This window comes from Gopherus evgoodei, chromosome 5 (genome assembly GCF_007399415.2).
Source record: "Gopherus evgoodei ecotype Sinaloan lineage chromosome 5, rGopEvg1_v1.p, whole genome shotgun sequence".
NCBI lineage: Eukaryota > Metazoa > Chordata > Testudines > Testudinidae > Gopherus > Gopherus evgoodei.
In genome coordinates, this window is record NC_044326.1 from 51,939,506 (window position 1) to 51,956,371 (window position 16,866).

At 47.4% G+C, this 16,866-nt stretch overlaps 2 protein-coding genes across 2 annotated transcripts in view; one reads left to right on the forward strand and one right to left on the reverse strand.

The window, feature by feature from the left end:
- Nucleotides 1–6,267: 6,267 nt before the first annotated feature.
- Nucleotides 6,268–10,631, forward strand: RASL11B (RAS like family 11 member B). Its single transcript, XM_030565232.1, has 4 exons — nucleotides 6,268–6,608; nucleotides 6,814–6,870; nucleotides 8,199–8,275; nucleotides 9,192–10,631. Exons 1-4 carry the CDS (start codon nucleotides 6,464–6,466, stop codon nucleotides 9,657–9,659), a joined length of 747 nt encoding a protein of 248 aa, XP_030421092.1. The 5' UTR covers nucleotides 6,268–6,463; the 3' UTR covers nucleotides 9,660–10,631.
- A 3,995-nt stretch (nucleotides 10,632–14,626) lies between these two features.
- Nucleotides 14,627–16,866, reverse strand: part of SCFD2 (sec1 family domain containing 2) — a 323,281-nt gene continuing 321,041 nt past the window's right edge. Inside the window, exon 9 of the mRNA XM_030563081.1 lies at nucleotides 14,627–15,824. Coding sequence (XP_030418941.1) covers nucleotides 15,732–15,824 — 93 coding nt within the window. The 3' untranslated portion in view covers nucleotides 14,627–15,731. The remainder of the gene's footprint in view (nucleotides 15,825–16,866) is intronic.

A 16,866-nucleotide genomic window follows, 5' to 3' on the forward strand; every position in this document is an offset into this window, starting at 1 on the left:
TTATTGTGACTTTTGTCATCTCCAGTGGCATTGGAGCAATTTGTATAGTGAGGGAGCTAAGAGCCATTGACTAAAACCATAACTCCCGTATAGTATGGAAACCACTTCAAGCCAGTGGTGCTGCTGCATCCCCAGCACCCCTAGTCCCAGAACCCTGTGGTCACCTCCATTTTAATCATCCCCTTCCTAAAAGTAAACAATCCCAATCTCTTGCTGGGGTGTGTGTGTGTGTGTGTCTGTCTTTCATTTTCACTTCTTAGGCGTTTTCCCAGTCCCTTCTCAGTCTCTGAACCCTTCTCCGAACCCTCGCTGAGTCTGCAATACCCTTTTTGAGATGGGGTCACCAGTACTGCACACCTTCTTCTAGATGAGGTAATGCAGTGGTTTATATAATGGCATTATATTATTCTCCATTCCATTCCTGATGCACCCTAACATTCTATTTCCCTTTTTTGACCACCGCTGCATACAGTAGAGGTCTCAAGTTAGCTGGCTATGATGATGTCCAGGTTCCTCTTCGGAGATGAAACAGTACTTGAGATATTCCTTTTCGGAGATGATACAGAATCCTGTAAAATGCATCAGATAGTAGAGGAGTGGCAGCTTGCTTAATTCCTTCCCCCTGCAAAATGTTGTACAACTCTTGAGCCTGCTCTTGCACCAGTTGGAGTCAGTGGGACCAAGATTTTCAAGGTTGGCTAGGTGTGTAAATATGGAGGTTTGCACCTAACCACATGTGTAAGGGGAACTGATGTAGTAATGGAATTTTCTAAAAGGCAGCAAAGCAAAGTCTGTTGAATTCAGTGGGAGTTGGCTCAGGCCCTAAAGAGGAGAAAATGTATGTTCCTGGAGGGCAGTGGGGGTTAAGTGCCTTGTAACAGTGGTTCTCAATCAGGGGTGTGTGTTCCCCTGGGGGTACTCAGAGGTCTTCCAGAGGGTACACAGTGAATCTGGATCAATGTTTCTCAAACTGGGGGTTGCAGCCCTGAGGGGGAGGAGGTGTCACAGGACAGGTTCAGGAGGGTTGCAAGTGCAGGACCAGCAGTAGGGGGTGGCAAGCAGGGCAGTTGCTCAGGGCCCCACACCACTGGGGGCTGCGCAAACCTAAAGTACATGCTTCAGCCCTAGGTGGTGGGGCTCGGGCTACAGACAAGGCTCACACGTGAAAAACAGGCTCAAACATTGCATCCAAATGTATATTTATATTCCAATTGATTTAGTTTATAATTCTATGGTAACAATGAGAAAGTCAGCAATTTTTCAGTAAGTTTGCTGGGACACTTTTGTATTTTTATGTCCAATTTTGTAAGTTTTTAAGTGAGGTGAAACTTGGGGATAGACAAGTCAGATCAGACTCTGGAAAGGGAGACTGTGTAGGCTGGAAAGTTTGAGTACAATGGCAGGAATAAGCACCTACACTAGTAGAGACCTTGGTTCAATTCTTCCTGAGGTGGGATTTGAACAGTGACAAGAATGAGGCTTTCATGTTGAAAATGTTCCACTTTAATTATCTGTTGTTTGGGCCAAAGCAAAATTCCAGTATGGGAAGCCCTCTATAGGGTTAGGGTACTCAGCTGGGATGTTAGATACTCTGGTTCAATTCCCGTCTGCCAGCTGGGGCAAAAGGATTTGAACGGGGAGTGCTGTCTGCTTGCCTGTTCCACTTTAACTATTGGTCCAAAGCGATAGTTGAGTACAAGAGGCCTTCTCTAGCAGAGGGGCTAGGGTAAGCACCTGTAATGTGGGAGTCCTTGGTTCACATCTTCTCTGGGCCTAGTATGGGAGGCATGAGACATCTATGACAGGGTATCTATATATTCCATTGACACAGAGCTGGCATAATGGCCTGCTGGGACCATGAGCAGTTGGGCATAAAGGATCCGTCAGACCACTTTTAAACCAGGGATCAGCCTCCTCTCTAGGCAGCCCAACAAGAAGAGAAGATGTATAAAAATGGTTTAAAGCCACTTTTACAACCCTGCTCTCCAGAATGGTGCAAAGTGCATCTTGGCCACAGCCCATAACGTAACCCCCCCAGTTCTATAAACCTTGGCTCCCATTTATCCTCTTGCCTCATTTTTTTTTCCTTCCTCCTTCTTGTCACTCCTTCATCAAATCCTCTGCGGCCCTACCTCCCAACTGGCTCCTAGTCCAGTTATAGTTATTTTGTGGGTGTTGCCTTCTTATCGTGAACCTCCAGCAGAAACATATTGTAAGGAACATGGAGCTACTGGCTGACATTGTAACTAGCTCAGTATTTCACCCAGCAGCAGCCAATGACATTCACAAAAAAACAAACGTCTGAGGGACATTGTGTACTTTGCTGGCTTTTTCTGCCCTCCTCTATGTGAAATCAATTGTATAGCCTTAGTCCAGTGCCCAGTGGACTGATGGTCTGTATCACAAAGCCAGCTCTTATTGCCACATGTGTTTGTTGGTAGTCTCCACAGACAGGCCAAGAATTGAATGGGCATGGGAGAGCACTGCCTTCTCACCTGGAGAGGTGCTTCCTTCAGTTCTGGTGAGGGAGATTGGCTTCATGGTGAGGAAGCTTGTGCTGTGCTCCTGCTGCTTGTCATACTCTACTCAGAAGCAGATTCAGATTGACTGGGATCCTGGGCACAAAGAACTTTTGGGCCCCCCACATTCCTCTCACCACAGGGCCCTGCCCTGTGCTCCTTCTCTCCCTGCCCGCCCCCATGAGACCCTGATCAGGCCAGAAGCCGGGTCACAGTAAGAGCTGCCCAGGGCCAGCCTTGGGGAACATGGCACCTTGGGCAAACTTATATTTGTCACCTCTGGTCCTGTGGGCATGGTGTCCTCCCATTGGGCCGGCTCCCATGGAGGCCCCCCCCATTGCTTCTGGCCCCTGCAGGCTCCACACCCCCATCACATCTGGCCCCTGTGGGTTCCTCCCCAGGGCCCCACGGCCTCCCCCCAGTGCTTAATTTGTTTGGAAAGAGGTGCCAGGGCTCGGCCCCAGCAAGCGCTGGTACAAATTAAGCAGTGGCTGGACCATGGCAGCTGCTGACTGAGTGCCTAAGTAGTCTAAAGGCAGTGCTGCCCCAGATGCAGTGGAGAAGTTAGGGTGGCATCACAGGCGCTGCTTAGCACCCGCCGGTAGCTTCCTGCCCTGCCCCCTCCCCCGCCCCAGCTCACCTCCACCTCTGGTCTGCCGCCGGCTCCTCCTCTGGGTGCACCACCGCATCCTGCTTCTCGCTCCCTCCCTCCCAGCGCTTGCACTGTGAAACAGTTGTTTCACATGGCAAGCGCTGGGAGGGAGGGCGGAGGAGGGGGAAAGCAGCATGCTTGGGGAAGAGGCAGGGCTGGGGTGGGGACATGGAGAAGGGGTCCAATGGGGCAGAGAGGGGGGGCAGAGTTGGGGCAGGTACTTTGAGGAAGGGGTTGGAATGGAGGCGGGGAAAGGGTGGAGTTGGAGTGGGGCCAGGGACACAAGCACCCACCGGTGCCAGGGAAAATGGTGCCTATGGGTGGCATGGTATATGGCAGGGATTGGCAACCTTTGGCACATGGCTTGCCAGGGTAAGCCCCCTGGCGGGTTGGGCCGGTTTGTTTACCTGCCACGTCCACAGGTTCGGCCGATCGTGGCTCCCACTGGCCGTGGTTCACCGCCCCAGGCCCATGGGGGCTGTGGGAAGCGGCGCAGGCAGAGGGATGTGCTGGCCGTGGCTTTTTGCAGCTCACATTGGGCTGGAGTGGCGAACTGCAGCCAGTGGGAGCCACAATCAGCTGAACCTGCGAATGCGACAGGTAAACAACTGGCCCGTCAGAGGGCTTACCCTGGTGAGCCACATGCCAAAGGTTGCCAATCCCTGGTATATGGTGTATTGTCACCCTTACTTTGTGCTGCACTGTGACCCCTTTGCCCCTTAGCCCTTCAGCCCTAACCCCTGCACACACCCCGTGTCCCAACCCCTGCACTGTGACCCTCTTCACGCCTAACCCCTGGACGCCTCTTCTGCGCCCATGTGGGGAAACTGAGTTGGCTGCATGGAATGACTGGTGCTGCTGCTTGCTTCCCCCCCACTCCCAATGCTGCTCCCTCTAGGTGGCTAGGGGGAAGTGAGGAGCGACATCTGGGCTTCCTGCAGCCAGGTCACTTTCCCCACCTGGGCTGTGCTGTGAAGCAATCATCAGGAGCTGTTGCTCTCCTACCATCCCCTTACACAGCCCAGGGGGGAAAGTGACCTGGATGCACGGAGTGCTTGGTGTTGCTCCTTGCTCTCCCTCTTACAGCCCCTAGGGGAGGTGCAGAGGAAGTGGGGGTGGAGGGGCCAACAGTATCTGTGCATTACTGCTCCCCCACCATTGCTCCGCCAGGCAGAAGCAGGGAGAAATCTGCTCCCCCCACTCGTGTTGCCGCTACAAGTTTGCAGCACTCCCCTGCCAGCCAGCAGCATGCACGGACCACTGTGCCCCCACACAGAGCCCGCTTGACCCTGAGTGGCCCACCTCAAAGCTGTTCCTGGAGCTGCCCAGGCTGCTGTGGGGAGCCCTGGACCCTCCAGCTGCCCTAACTGGTGCATCCCAGGGAGTGGAGGGTCCAGGGCTCACCACAGCAACCAGGCTCCCTGGATGATTCTGACAAAGGCCTGGCTCTGGCTTCTGGCCTGGCCACCAGGGGACAGCGCTCCAGGGGGAAGGGGAGTAAGGTGACCAGATAGCAAGTGTGAAAAATCGGGATGGGGGTGGGGGGTAATTGGTGCCTACATAAGAAAAAGCCCTGAATATCAGGACTGTCCCTATAAAACTGGGACATCCGGTCACCCTAAAGGGGAGGAACAGCAGGGCTGGGCCAGTCAGGTGTGGCTCCAGGCACCGTGTGGGACCAGCGGACCTCCCGCAGAACTGCTGTCAAATCCGTGTGATCGAGGCGGACCTCTGCCAAAGGCTGCCTGACGGCCATGCTTGGGACAGCAAAAACGATAGAGCCACCCCTGGCCACAGTTCTGGCGCTGGTGGCACTTCTACCCATGTTCCAGTGCTCCTGCCGGGGGGTCCCTGGGCACAGGCCCTGTGGTGCCACGTGTTAATCTGCCACTGACTCTACTTGTTCAATGAGTGAAGCAATGACTTTGGTCTCTAGGGCCAAGTGTGATAAGGAGGCATCAGCACTAAATTCAAAAGTAATATTGTGCATTCACAGTGCTTACTTGTAGCACTGCCTGTATTGGATGAGAATTATGCTCAACTAGAACATAGGGTCTGAGAATAATTTCTCAAAAGGCAAATCCCAACAAAAAGTTATGATTTGGATCCTATGCTGTGTCAATACGACATAACATATCAGAGGAAGAGGCCCTTTAGAAATGGGTTTGCCTTAGTATTCTAATCATTTGCCAAGACCACATATCTGATGATTGTCCAGTGCCTAACTGAGGGGGCTGTGGGTGGAGGGGGACGGTGGGGGGTGGCCAGCTACATGCTACCATAACACAAATAATAAATGATACTTCTCCCCACGTAACATAGTAACTGACTGCAGGACCTTTAACACCCTTACGTTCAAGCTATGGTGACGGTTTATACATTGATATGGATAACAGGCCTAGGCTGAATTACATTCATAATAAATGATCTTTGGGAGGGATATTAACCCTCGTGCTTCAGGCACTAAGCCTCTTTAACTAGACAGCATCGGGATGAGTCCTAAGGGTGAGGGAAGATCACCCTTGAGCTGCCCTGTGGCAGGGTCTTGCCCTTTCGGCTGCACCATCTGGTATTGCCCACTGCTGGAGCAGGGTATGGGACTGGCTGGGCCATGGGGCCGGTGCTGTGTGGCCACTCCTAGGGCTGTTACCGGAGGGACTTGGAAGCTGTTTGGGATCCACCCTTGGAACTATTCAGCCACCTCAGCGGGGTTTAATATTTCAGGGGTGACTCTGGCTGGAGCTGGTTCCCTTTGGTTAGGGCTTTACCCTGCCTTGTGACAGGAGGACTCTCCCCCTAACGCAGCAGCCCCGCACTGGGACCAGCCCAGGCCAGGCCTTCGTTGGTGCCTCGCCCCCCCACGCCCCGGCCCATGGCTCGTTCAGCAGCATCCCCGAGTCTTCGATGCTTCTCTGACCCCTTCGCTACCGCCGGGCCAGAGCCAGCAGCGCTGATGGGAGCGCGGGGCCCCGGGGGGAGCCACTGGCGGCGGAGCAGCGGCGCTGCAGGCGCGGGGCGGGCGGCTCCCGGGAGCGGTGAGTGGCCGCGGGAGGAGGCGGGGCGGGGTTTGGAGGAGGGGAGAGAAAAGAGCCGGGACAGCGCCGGGAGCTCAGAGAGCAGCGGGACCAACAGAGACTCGCCGGGCAGCTCCCAGCGCGGACACATCGGGTCCTGCCGCCCCCACGCCCCGCTGTGCCGCCAGCAGCAGCGCCCCCCACCCCGGCATCCTCCCTCCGAGCAGCTGCAGCGCCCGCTCCTCGACGCCGGCTGCTCTGCTCCCGGGGCAGCTGCGATGCGCCTTGTCCAGAACATGTGCACCATCGCCGAGTACCCTCAGGCCGGCAGCGCCAGCGGAGACGGCTGCAGCGGGGGTTCCTCCGCCCGCCCCCGCCTCATCAAGATCGCGGTGGTGGGAGCCAGCGGCGTGGGCAAAACCGGTGAGTGCTGCGCGCCTCGCTCGCCTGCGGGCGGGGAGTGCAGCGTGGCCAGGCGCGGGCTCCCTGCCGCCAGAGCCCCTGGCCCCCCCCGCCCCCGGTGCCTCGACACTGACCCTCTCCGAGCCCCTGGGCTGCGGGAAGGGGCTTGCTGCGCACGCGTCCCAGCAGGAGCGGTTGTAACCGGCTTTTGTTGTGTTCATTGCAGCCCTGGTGGTGCGATTCCTCACAAAACGCTTCATCGGAGACTACGAGAGGAACGCAGGTAAGGGGGCGGGGAGTGGCTGGGCGGCTTGAGCCTCGTGCTGCGCGGTGCTACATTGATAAAGGCTAAATACCCCCTTGCACTCGCCCCCGAGCACGTCGGGAGGTAGATGCCACTTAGATTTTCACTGCTTAAGGCACAGATTACATTGTCTCATACTCCTGCTCTCACTAATCACCGACCGCTGCCTGGCTGACTAACGTGCCGGGGCCGTGCACCAGTTTATCAGGGAAGCAAACAGGATTCTTGCACTCTAGGGTGCTGAACACTGGCTAAAAGCAGACAAGGAGCATCTATTCCTGCTGCTGTGATGGGGATCGGGGCCTTACACAGAGTGTTTCATCTGAAATTCGACTTGTTAAACCCCTAAGGCACCCCACTTTAGCTTGTTGTTCAAAGTTGTGGACCCAGCTGAGTGATGATGTTGGGGGGGAAACAGCTTCATTCCATGCCCCTTTCAGGGGTGCTGGAACTGGGGTTGCTGCCCCCACCCTGGCTTGAAGTGGTTTCTTTCATATACAGGGTTTACAGTTTTGGTCAATGGTTCTCAGCACCCCCCACTTTTAAAAACTGTTCCAACACCACTGGACCTGTTTTTTTAATCTTAAAAAAAAAAAAAAAAAAGTAGTTAATGATCCAGGGAAGACTGACAAGCAAACAAGCTTAGCCAAACTAGATGAGCAGTATGAGTGATGGACGGAAACATTTAAAAAAAAAAAAAAAAGTGTAGGTCCAGGTAATACGATTAGAAATCAGCTATAGTATAGAAATAAGGCAATAAATATATCCAAGAAAGGAGTGTTTCTAATGACATCACAAACCAGTCAAGATGTTGCTGTTGTAGGGACACATGCCTTTAAACGTATCAAGACCATATAGACTCAAAATGCATCCAATCAAAAAACACTTTAAAGAGAAAATATTTGCTCAAGTGCAGAACCCCTAATTGTCAAAGCAACTCATGTCCTATAACAAAAGTGGGTTTGTCTTTGGTGGTAATTAAAATTGTCCCAGTCTCTTGAAAGGTGTAATCTGCTCCAAGTTTCTTATAAAATTAAAAAACTGAAAATTTGCAAGCAAGTTAATGCAAAACTAACTCCTGTGGGTCCTGATAACAACCACAAACCACTACAACCTTCCCTCTGTCATTGTGTTAAAGTTACCAGTCTCTTACTGCAGTTGCTTACAGTTGAGTGGTTATTGATAAAAACGTTTCTATTGTCCTGTGCTCTTAAGTGCTGCTGTTCATGTCCCCCCTCCAGGCAATTTTTGGGTCTGTTCATATAGCTGTGAGTGTATTTGTAACAGAATGATGTTGTTGTTGTTAGGTAACCTTTATAGCAGACAGATCCAGATAGATGGAGAGATGCTTGCTATTCAAGTGCAAGATACACCAGGAATTCAGGTGAGCCACACATCCATACATTTCTTAAAACAGGAAAATAAGCTTTAATCTTTATATCTTTTGCCAGATGAGCTGTTCAGCCACTTATCAATTGTTCTGGAAAATAGTTCACTATCCATTTTAGTATCAAGTATTTTGAATGGCAGAACTGATAACCTTGTTTATAAACAGTGAAAGCTCGATGTCTGTATGTATATAGTGCATTGACAGTAAAAGTAAACAACCCACTATTTCAGTTAATCTTTTGTACTCTTGGAGAGACAAGCAGTCTTGTATGGGAAGGCTGATTTATCCAATACAGATTTACATTCTAATGTGTTAGGAACATTTTATTTTTGTGCCAACAAGAAATGCATTGGGAAAAACTTGGAAGGAAAAATGTCATTACTACAGCCTGATAAACTCTAAAGTTTCACAAAAGTGCACAATAGAAACTAAAAACCATAGTATTGTGGTTGCATTCATTAAGAGTTGTTATGACTTAATCTTGTATTATGGAAAGTTTGAGTGTGTAGACAAGAATAATGCTGGATTTTGCCTTTTTGCACTGGGCAACTCTCCAGGTTTAAATGCTTCCAGCTCATATCTTTGCTTCCCTAGACTTACTGTCTAGCCAGTTAATTTCCCATTCTGTGGAACTACAAAGCTTTTCTCTGCTTGCAGAACTATTCAGGTCAATTTTCCACTGGAGTGTGGCAAACTCTAGTGTTATTTATTCCAGATTTCTGCAGCTGGATCGACATACTTTATAAAGGTGTGCGCGCACACACACAAATTATAGCTTAATTTACAATACAAAATACAAGTCTATCAAAATATAAAATGCATTTAGAATTACAGGCTTTAAATGAAAGTCAGGTTACTTTAATTTTTTTCTGTCATAACCATCTAATTTAAAACATTTCTTCTTTCTCAGATCCATGAACACGGTCTGGACTGTAATGAACAGTTGAACAGATGCATTCGATGGGCAGATGCTGTTGTGATTGTTTTTTCCATCACAGATTATAAGAGCTATGAACTACTTAGTCAACTTCATCAGCAAATTCGACAGTTACACCCAGGAAACAGAGTCCCTGTTGTTGTTGTAGCAAACAAAGCTGATCTCCTACATATTAAAGAGGTGGAGCCACAGAATGGACTTCAATTGGCCAACATGCTAGGTTGTACTTTTTATGAAGTGTCTGTCAGTGAGAACTATAATGATGTCTTCAATGCCTTCCATGTCCTGTGTAAAGAAGTTAGTAAACAACAAATAACTAGCACCCCTGAGAAGAGAAGAACCTCTCTTATCCCAAGGCCAAAGTCGCCAAACATGCAGGATCTGAAGAGAAGGTTTAAGCAAGCTTTGTCTGCTAAAGTTAGGACTGTCACTTCTGTCTGAAAGCAAAGCTAAGTGGGGGGTTTTATCTTCTCAACCTGTTGTCATAAAGTTCCAACTTTGGAATGTTAAACACTGGCACTATGGAGTCCAAGGCCATGTGAAAGAAGGATGGATCAGAGGTTCTTTTGAACTACTGTAGAAATAAACCATTGCTTAAAGGAGAAATAAGCATGAGGCTTGAATAAACTCCTTAAGTGATTCTAGCAAGTGAACGGTAGAACATCTATCTTCATTTTAAAACCAAACTTTTAGTAATTGAAAAGAAAACAGACCACAAAACTTTAGTCTTGCTTTCCTAGGATGGGACACAGTTGGCTTGATGTACAACCACATCACTTAACTAAGTTTGGTACCCTGAACTGCAGCTTACTAATTGGAAATAACCATTTGAGTCTTACAGCTGTATGCTTGTTTTTGTGCTGGATGAAGGACAGCATGTATGTATTTTTATTGCTCAGAAGAGCTTGATTTTACCCATGTATTCTGAAGCACAAATGGGCTTGTTTTGAAAAGTCAGTGTAAAATGAGTGGCTGTGACTGGGTTTTCATGATTGTAAAAACAATGCTACACTATTTTGACTTGTTACATTATTACTGAGGGTTTGACCAGAATTTTTGTACACAGAAATATTGTGCACAGAGTCTAAGTGTATTTTATCATTACAAATAACTTGTTTGTTTTTTTACCATCTAAAAAATATTGTTGAGATTAATTTTAAAATGTTACACTACTGCCGCTTTTCAGATGTAAGTCCTGAGTTGGAATGATGATCCTTGGTAACTGCTCAGTGCAAAACCTTTTCCATTTCCCTGCAGCCCCATTGTGTGTAGTAAGCATGGAAGGAACTCTGTCAATTCAGTATTGTATGATATACACTGTTGGCTCCAGGCAGCGAAGCTGGCAGGGGCGGCTCCAGGCCCCAGCATGCAAAGCGTGTGCTTGGAGCAGCATGCCGCAGGGGGCGCTCTGCTGGTGGCTGGCAGGAGGCTCCACCGAAGCCGCGGGACCAGCAAGCGGCAGAACGCCCCACCGCGGCATGACGCCGTGCTTGGGGCAGCAAAATATCTAGAGCCGCCCCTGGAAGCTGGTTGGATTTTTCTTAGCTGAGCCCTTTTTTCTCCGAGTTCAGTGGGATATTAATCTTTAACCACACCTAGCAGACTTAAGCATTTTTACATTGAGCCAATGGAGTTTGAGAATATAGGCTAAAGGCCTTATACAAATGCACTTTAAAAAGCCACTTGTGCTTTTGCTTAAACTATAATTTATTCTGTGTATGATAACTCCTTATGTGGAGCAGACTTTTCACTCCTGCAGTCTGTTTCAGCATTAAATTTTTTTGAACTACACATTTTCTCATGTAGTGTTTTTTTGTTTTAAACAGAACTGGAGACAGCCTGTGAACCTTGGGGACAAAGCATTGCTTTACAAGTATCTATTTTACTCAGAATTTCCTGTATGGTATATCCTAACCACTCTTTACAAAATCAATAGGCAGAAATATGAATTAAATCCTCCTCCTTTGCATATTTTTATGTATTCAGGTCTTACAGGCACAAGCACCTTAGGTATTGTGAAAAGTACTCAGAAGCTTTTCTGTACCATATATTGTCCTTTGATGCAATTATGCAGAAAACAAGGCCTTTCAGACTAGGGTTCAGGATCCATCCCTCTCTCTCTTCTCGCATAAAAATTCAAATAATGGGGCTGTGGGGGTGAGGCTTGATGGTACTTAGATATGAGCTAAACACCAGCCTCTACCACTTTCAATTCTTCTGTTAGAAACTGGCAGTATTAGCACAACCTACACTACAATTTTGCTTAGTGATAAATACGATGCCTTGAAGAACGAAAGTGAGCTTGATCAGTGTATATGGGGATAAAGTAAATTGGCACAAACTTCTGACTTCATTCCATTCACAGAGAGAACTAGACAGCTGAGACATACCGCCTGGAACAAATGGCACCTAGGCCCCAACTTTATCGCACAGTAATAATAATCATGGGGAAACACAGACTCATTCTTGAGAAAAGAGGTGGCTGTGCCTGATCTAACCACAGACCACCCCGCAGACCCAGCCAGCCGGCTTAGACGATAAGCCAACAACCATTCTGCCTTCTTAAAAAGGACTAGTTTTCCTAGGCCAACCCTTAAGAGCTTCTAGCACTGGGTTTCACTGTCCTGAAATATCAAAATTCTCTTCTCTATCACCCACGTAGGAGACAGTGACCATTTCCCCCAAGTTAATTTCCAATTGCTTATGAAAATGTCACCTGCAAGACTAGCCTGCCCCAAGATGCTATTAGTCATTGCGTGGTGGTCACCTGGACAAAGTGTTTCCTTCTGGTTGGCAGATTGGCTGCAGGCAAAGTGCTGTAATCAAAAGCCAACCCCTGGGAGTCAGGCTCCCAACTCTGTTCCCGATCTAGGGCATTCCCACCTAATGCCAAGCTTAGCTAGAATATCTTCCACTCATCACTTGCAATAGGGCAGTTGCTTCACCACCACTCCTGCTGCAGTAATGTGCAATTATACCAGCCTGACCAGAAGGATCATAGACTGTAACTTAATCTAGTCTCATTTGAGCTTTAATGCAGATGTGTCAACTAACTCATTGTCACCCAAGTGACTAATGTCCATGTCAGACTGGCCAAAGTGCCAGGGCAGGTGACAGAGGGTTGCAAGCATTCCACCCTTCCCCTGGAGCAGGTTCCTGGCATGGTGCTGGTATGGCAAAGTGGGGGGTGGGGAGTTGGAAAAGGATGAGGGCTGCAGGAGAACATGATGCATTATGAACCAGTTGTGTAACCAGACCACTGCTTTCTTATTTTCAAAGACCCTCTCCCCTCCACCAATTTCACTACAACTACTAAGATAGGGAAGCCTTCCAAAATCTGGTATAATATCCTTTGACGTCCCCACTTCTTTGGCCAGCAAACGCAAAATTCAATCCTCTACTGCAGTGGAGAATGGCTGCGTCCCGTACTGTGTAGATGACGTTTGCCTGATGAAGTAGCGGCATCTGCTGAGCTATTCCTGCTTGTAGATGACTGGAGGGAACTCGAAGGCCCTTGAATCTTGTGTATGTGTGGTTGGAGGAAGACGAGAAGGAGTCCACCAAGGGATAAGCAACAGACACCTGGATATCTGCTTGGCCTCTACAGAAAATTTGGGTGCTAGCCATTACCTCGCTTTGGGACAGCAAGCATCCTCCTGCCAGTTCACAGCATGCAATGCCCATGCTGACCCCCCACTTAGGGGCCAGTTCCCTGCCTTAGGTCTCTATCTCACCCTCCCTCAAAACTTCTGCTGCTGATACAACCAAAAACCACACTCACCCTGCCCCACCTCCTCCCCCAAACTAGGAGACACAGCCCCCACCCTCCTTTCCAAAACAAATCCTGAAAGGCCCAAGGTCTGCCTTGTTGTCCTTGAACAGTAGCCAATCATCTTTGTCTCCTTTCAGCCCCTGACTGCTTGACTGCTCTCACTGCTGCTGAAGTACAGTGCTCTAGCCTGCTGTTGCATTCCACCATGGCAAACTGGCTATGAAGGTTCCTCCAAGGTGGGCATAGAAGATTAGGCATCCCCCTATACAGGGATCTGTGGAATCACAAGAGCTGTGGGAACCTCCAACACCAAAGTCTATTTAGTCCCCAACCCTCACTGGTTTACCCTGCCCAATAACTCATGCAGCATGTCCTCAGATTACCAAGTCAGGGCTCTGAGAGTGTTCAGGTAAGGGGGTGGGGAGAGGAAGGGGACAGAAACTGTCACAGCTGCAACAGCTTCTTAGGACTGGTGACCACTTCCCTGTGCCAGGAGCTCCTGCACAGAATCCCTTGCAGCGGCTGAAAGACGGGGGAAGGGCATATGATGTGGAGGAATTGACAGCCACACAGCAGAATTAACACATGACCAGGTGCCCCTTTCTGGTTATGCTGCCTGTGTATGTATGGGGTAGGGTGGGGTGGGGGAAGAGCAACAGACTGTATCTAATAAATGAGGGGTTGGTGTGTATGAAAAAGCCAGGAAGATGAGCAGATTCTGTAATCTTTTCTTCATTGTTAAGTAATTTTCAAAACATCTACATTCTGATAATGTAAACTAAGGGTAGGCAATGTATGGCATGCGTGCCAAAGGCGGCGAGCGAGCTGATTTTCAGTGGCACTCACACTGTCTGGGTCCTGGCCACCGGTCCAGGGAGGCTCTGCATTTTAATTTTAAATGAAGCTTCTTAAACATTTTAAAAACCTTATTTACTTTACATACAACAATAGTTTAGTTATATATTATAAACTTATAGAAAGAGACCTTCTAAAAACATTAAAATGTATTACTGGCATGTGAAACCTTAAATCAGATACTTAAATCAGAGTGAATAAATGAAGACTTGGCACAACACTTCTGAAAGGTTGCCAACCCCTGATGTAAACACTGCAGATGAAGAAGAAGAAATGAAACCACAGAGACTGGCTGTTTGCTGTCATTTCTCTAACTTGCTCAGTCAAAAAGACTTCATAAGCTTTTAGCATTACATGTGGTTTGATATGTTATTTTCCCATCAAGTACAGTGGAACGTAACGTTCTATATTCATCAACTAAATCTGTTTTCATAAAGGCAACTTTGTCCATGTTTCAGTCTAACCTTTATAATCAAGCTTTTGTTCCCTTCTGGCCACCAAAGTGCACCATTAAAACAAAATGAAGAGTTTTCAGAAAAAAGGTTACATTTAACAGAACTTAAACTAGCTAGTGAGCAAAGCTTACAGAACTAGTTTCTATTTAACCTAGTCTCTGGGCATAATAAGAATGCTAAAATAGGGGAACTTCACTGTATATAGAATGACGGCCTAAAAATGTGCCCCTAAAATGTAACTGTAAATGATCTCCCAGCACAGAATGTAGCCTTAGCATCCCTGGGATGAACAAACTGAGACAATACGCTACATCTTTGTGGCACCATTATTTTATGCTGCATTTTTATTAACCTCAGTGCAGTAAACAGCTGGAATCCTCAACCACTTACGTTTTTTTCCTCCAAAAATTAAAGCAAAATTAAAAAAAGAAAAGTTACATAACTCAGAGAGCTTGCCTTGTTAAAGGCTGTTGCCTAATCATAAATTAAAATCAAAAGCTCTTCTCACCCTTGTTATTCAGAAATACAACTTTAAATGAGCGTTCTACTTTTGGAACCCTAATGTTTTTGCACATGGGAATATGTTATTTATTTGATGTGCATTCCTCTCGGATTAATAAAGTGAAACATCTAATCATCTCGGCCCACATGTTTTCCTGTGCAAAATCATGCAGAGGAGAATGTCAAAGAAAGTAACTTTTCTCATGAGATTATGACTAAGGCAAACAAGAGAGAAAACCAGGGACCTGTGAGAAAGCCAGTACATGGCTCACCAGTTTGATTATGGTGGAATTCTCCATCCATGCTTCCCTCCACTTCTACCATCGGTGGACTTGTAACTATTCTACTACTGACAACTCAGTTCACTGCTGTGCTTCATAGCTTCTCCCTGGGGCTTGGGTCACAGACTGCGCAGAAGGACTTAAACACTAACTAAGTCACATGTGTTTTGCAGGGGAACAAAACAGGCCATGGCTAGGTTCTGCTACCTTTACTCCCACTTTACACTACAAGGAATCCCATTTTGGGACTACTTACAGTGGAAAGAACTACTCCATGAAGGTAAAGTGGCAGAATCTAGCCCTTTGCAGCTGTTCCAGAATTACCCCCTTTCTGGGGAATTACTACAGGCAGCCATCATTCTCTGGGCAATGCGGTGGGGAGGGCCCATGTTAGCAATATCATTCAGCAGGGAGGAGCTGAGTGTTAGCCTGATGTCACTGAACAAATGAATGATTTTTAAGTGCTCCCAAAATCCATTCAAGTCCCCTTGCAGTCAGCGATCAAATCACTTAACTCAGTTTTCAATTACAACCACAATTAGCTTTTAGACAAATTCATTTTTGGAAGAATATTGGAAAGAATAACAGGCAAGAGGGTGGTATTTCCAGTGAAGGCAAATCACTTATCTTCTCCACAGATCTGCACTCTTCAGATGCCTATGTCTGGTTGTAGATGGTCTGTTGCAAACAACAACTCAGGAATGTTAAGTGGTGTCAGAAGCGTTGAGGAGAGCACAATTACCTGAAGACAGAAATAAAAAAATGCAGTTCAGGAGACTAATCTTGTCTGCAATCAGAACAAGATCTCTAAACGTGTACTGATCATTTACAGTACAGCAGAAGGATCATTGATGTCTTACGCTCACTGTGAGGTGGCAATACAGCTTGTCCAATGCTACCACCTGCTCAGCTAATAATTATAGCAGAACCCACCAGTGGGAGAAAAGTGATCACTATCTCACTCCTAATGCATTTGTAGGGTGACTCATTCACCACGCACAATTCCACTACCAGAGTAGCACAGTGATTTGTTGTGACTCTCGTTGCGTTTACTTGTGAAAAATGAGTTGATCAACCAGCAGTTTCCCTTGCCACAGCACTGAATTTTGTCAACAAGTGACTCAAAATTGCAGCTGTTTCTTCTTTGTTTACGCTGAGGTGAAAATTACAGAAAGCATTGTCTGCCTGCTGTGGCTAGTCAATGAAATACAGTCAACTATCAGAAACTTGCCACTTGAGACTAGGAGCCTGGTGTTCCAGCCAGCAGGATCACGGCTGAAGCACGGGACACAGTTTGGATTATCTTTGTTACTCTTTTCATAAGGAAAAAATATGTCCCTAGTGAAAGGCAGCATCACCCATTACTAGAGCTGGTCAAAACAGTTTTGATAAAATCTTTTTTCCACTGAAAAATACAGTTTTGTCAAAACCAAAAGTGTTCTGCAGAAATGTCTTGGTTCTGACACAATATTGATTGGGAAGGTTTCTCAGGTCAAGGAGGGAATTTCTAGTCAGAGACAGAGGTGTGGGCAACCCAGTCTGAAGCCTGTTTTCTGCCTGATTCAGAGCAGGGACTTCAACCTGAGTCCTCCCAAATCTCAAACACCCAAACCATCAAGCTTTAGAGTCAGCCTCTCTCTCTCTCTGGCTCAATGAATATTTAATTCTTTACATAGATCAGTGCCAACATCCAGCATTGGAATACTTCAAAAACGAATATTTTTCACAGAGCGGAATTGTTGTTTTTATCCTGTAAGCAGCAGACCATCATAGATGGATTTTTG

What these genes read in the sequence shown, in the direction of transcription:
- RASL11B (XM_030565232.1), top strand. Translation starts at nt 6,464, where the DNA reads ATGCGCCTTGTCCAGAACATGTGCACCATCGCCGAGTACCCTCAGGCC. An exon ending in CAGCGGCGTGGGCAAAACCG is followed by an intron (nt 6,609 to 6,813) that starts GTGAGTGCTGCG and finishes TGTTCATTGCAG; the next exon opens with CCCTGGTGGTGCGATTCCTC. An exon ending in AAGATACACCAGGAATTCAG is followed by an intron (nt 8,276 to 9,191) that starts GTGAGCCACACA and finishes CTTCTTTCTCAG; the next exon opens with ATCCATGAACACGGTCTGGA.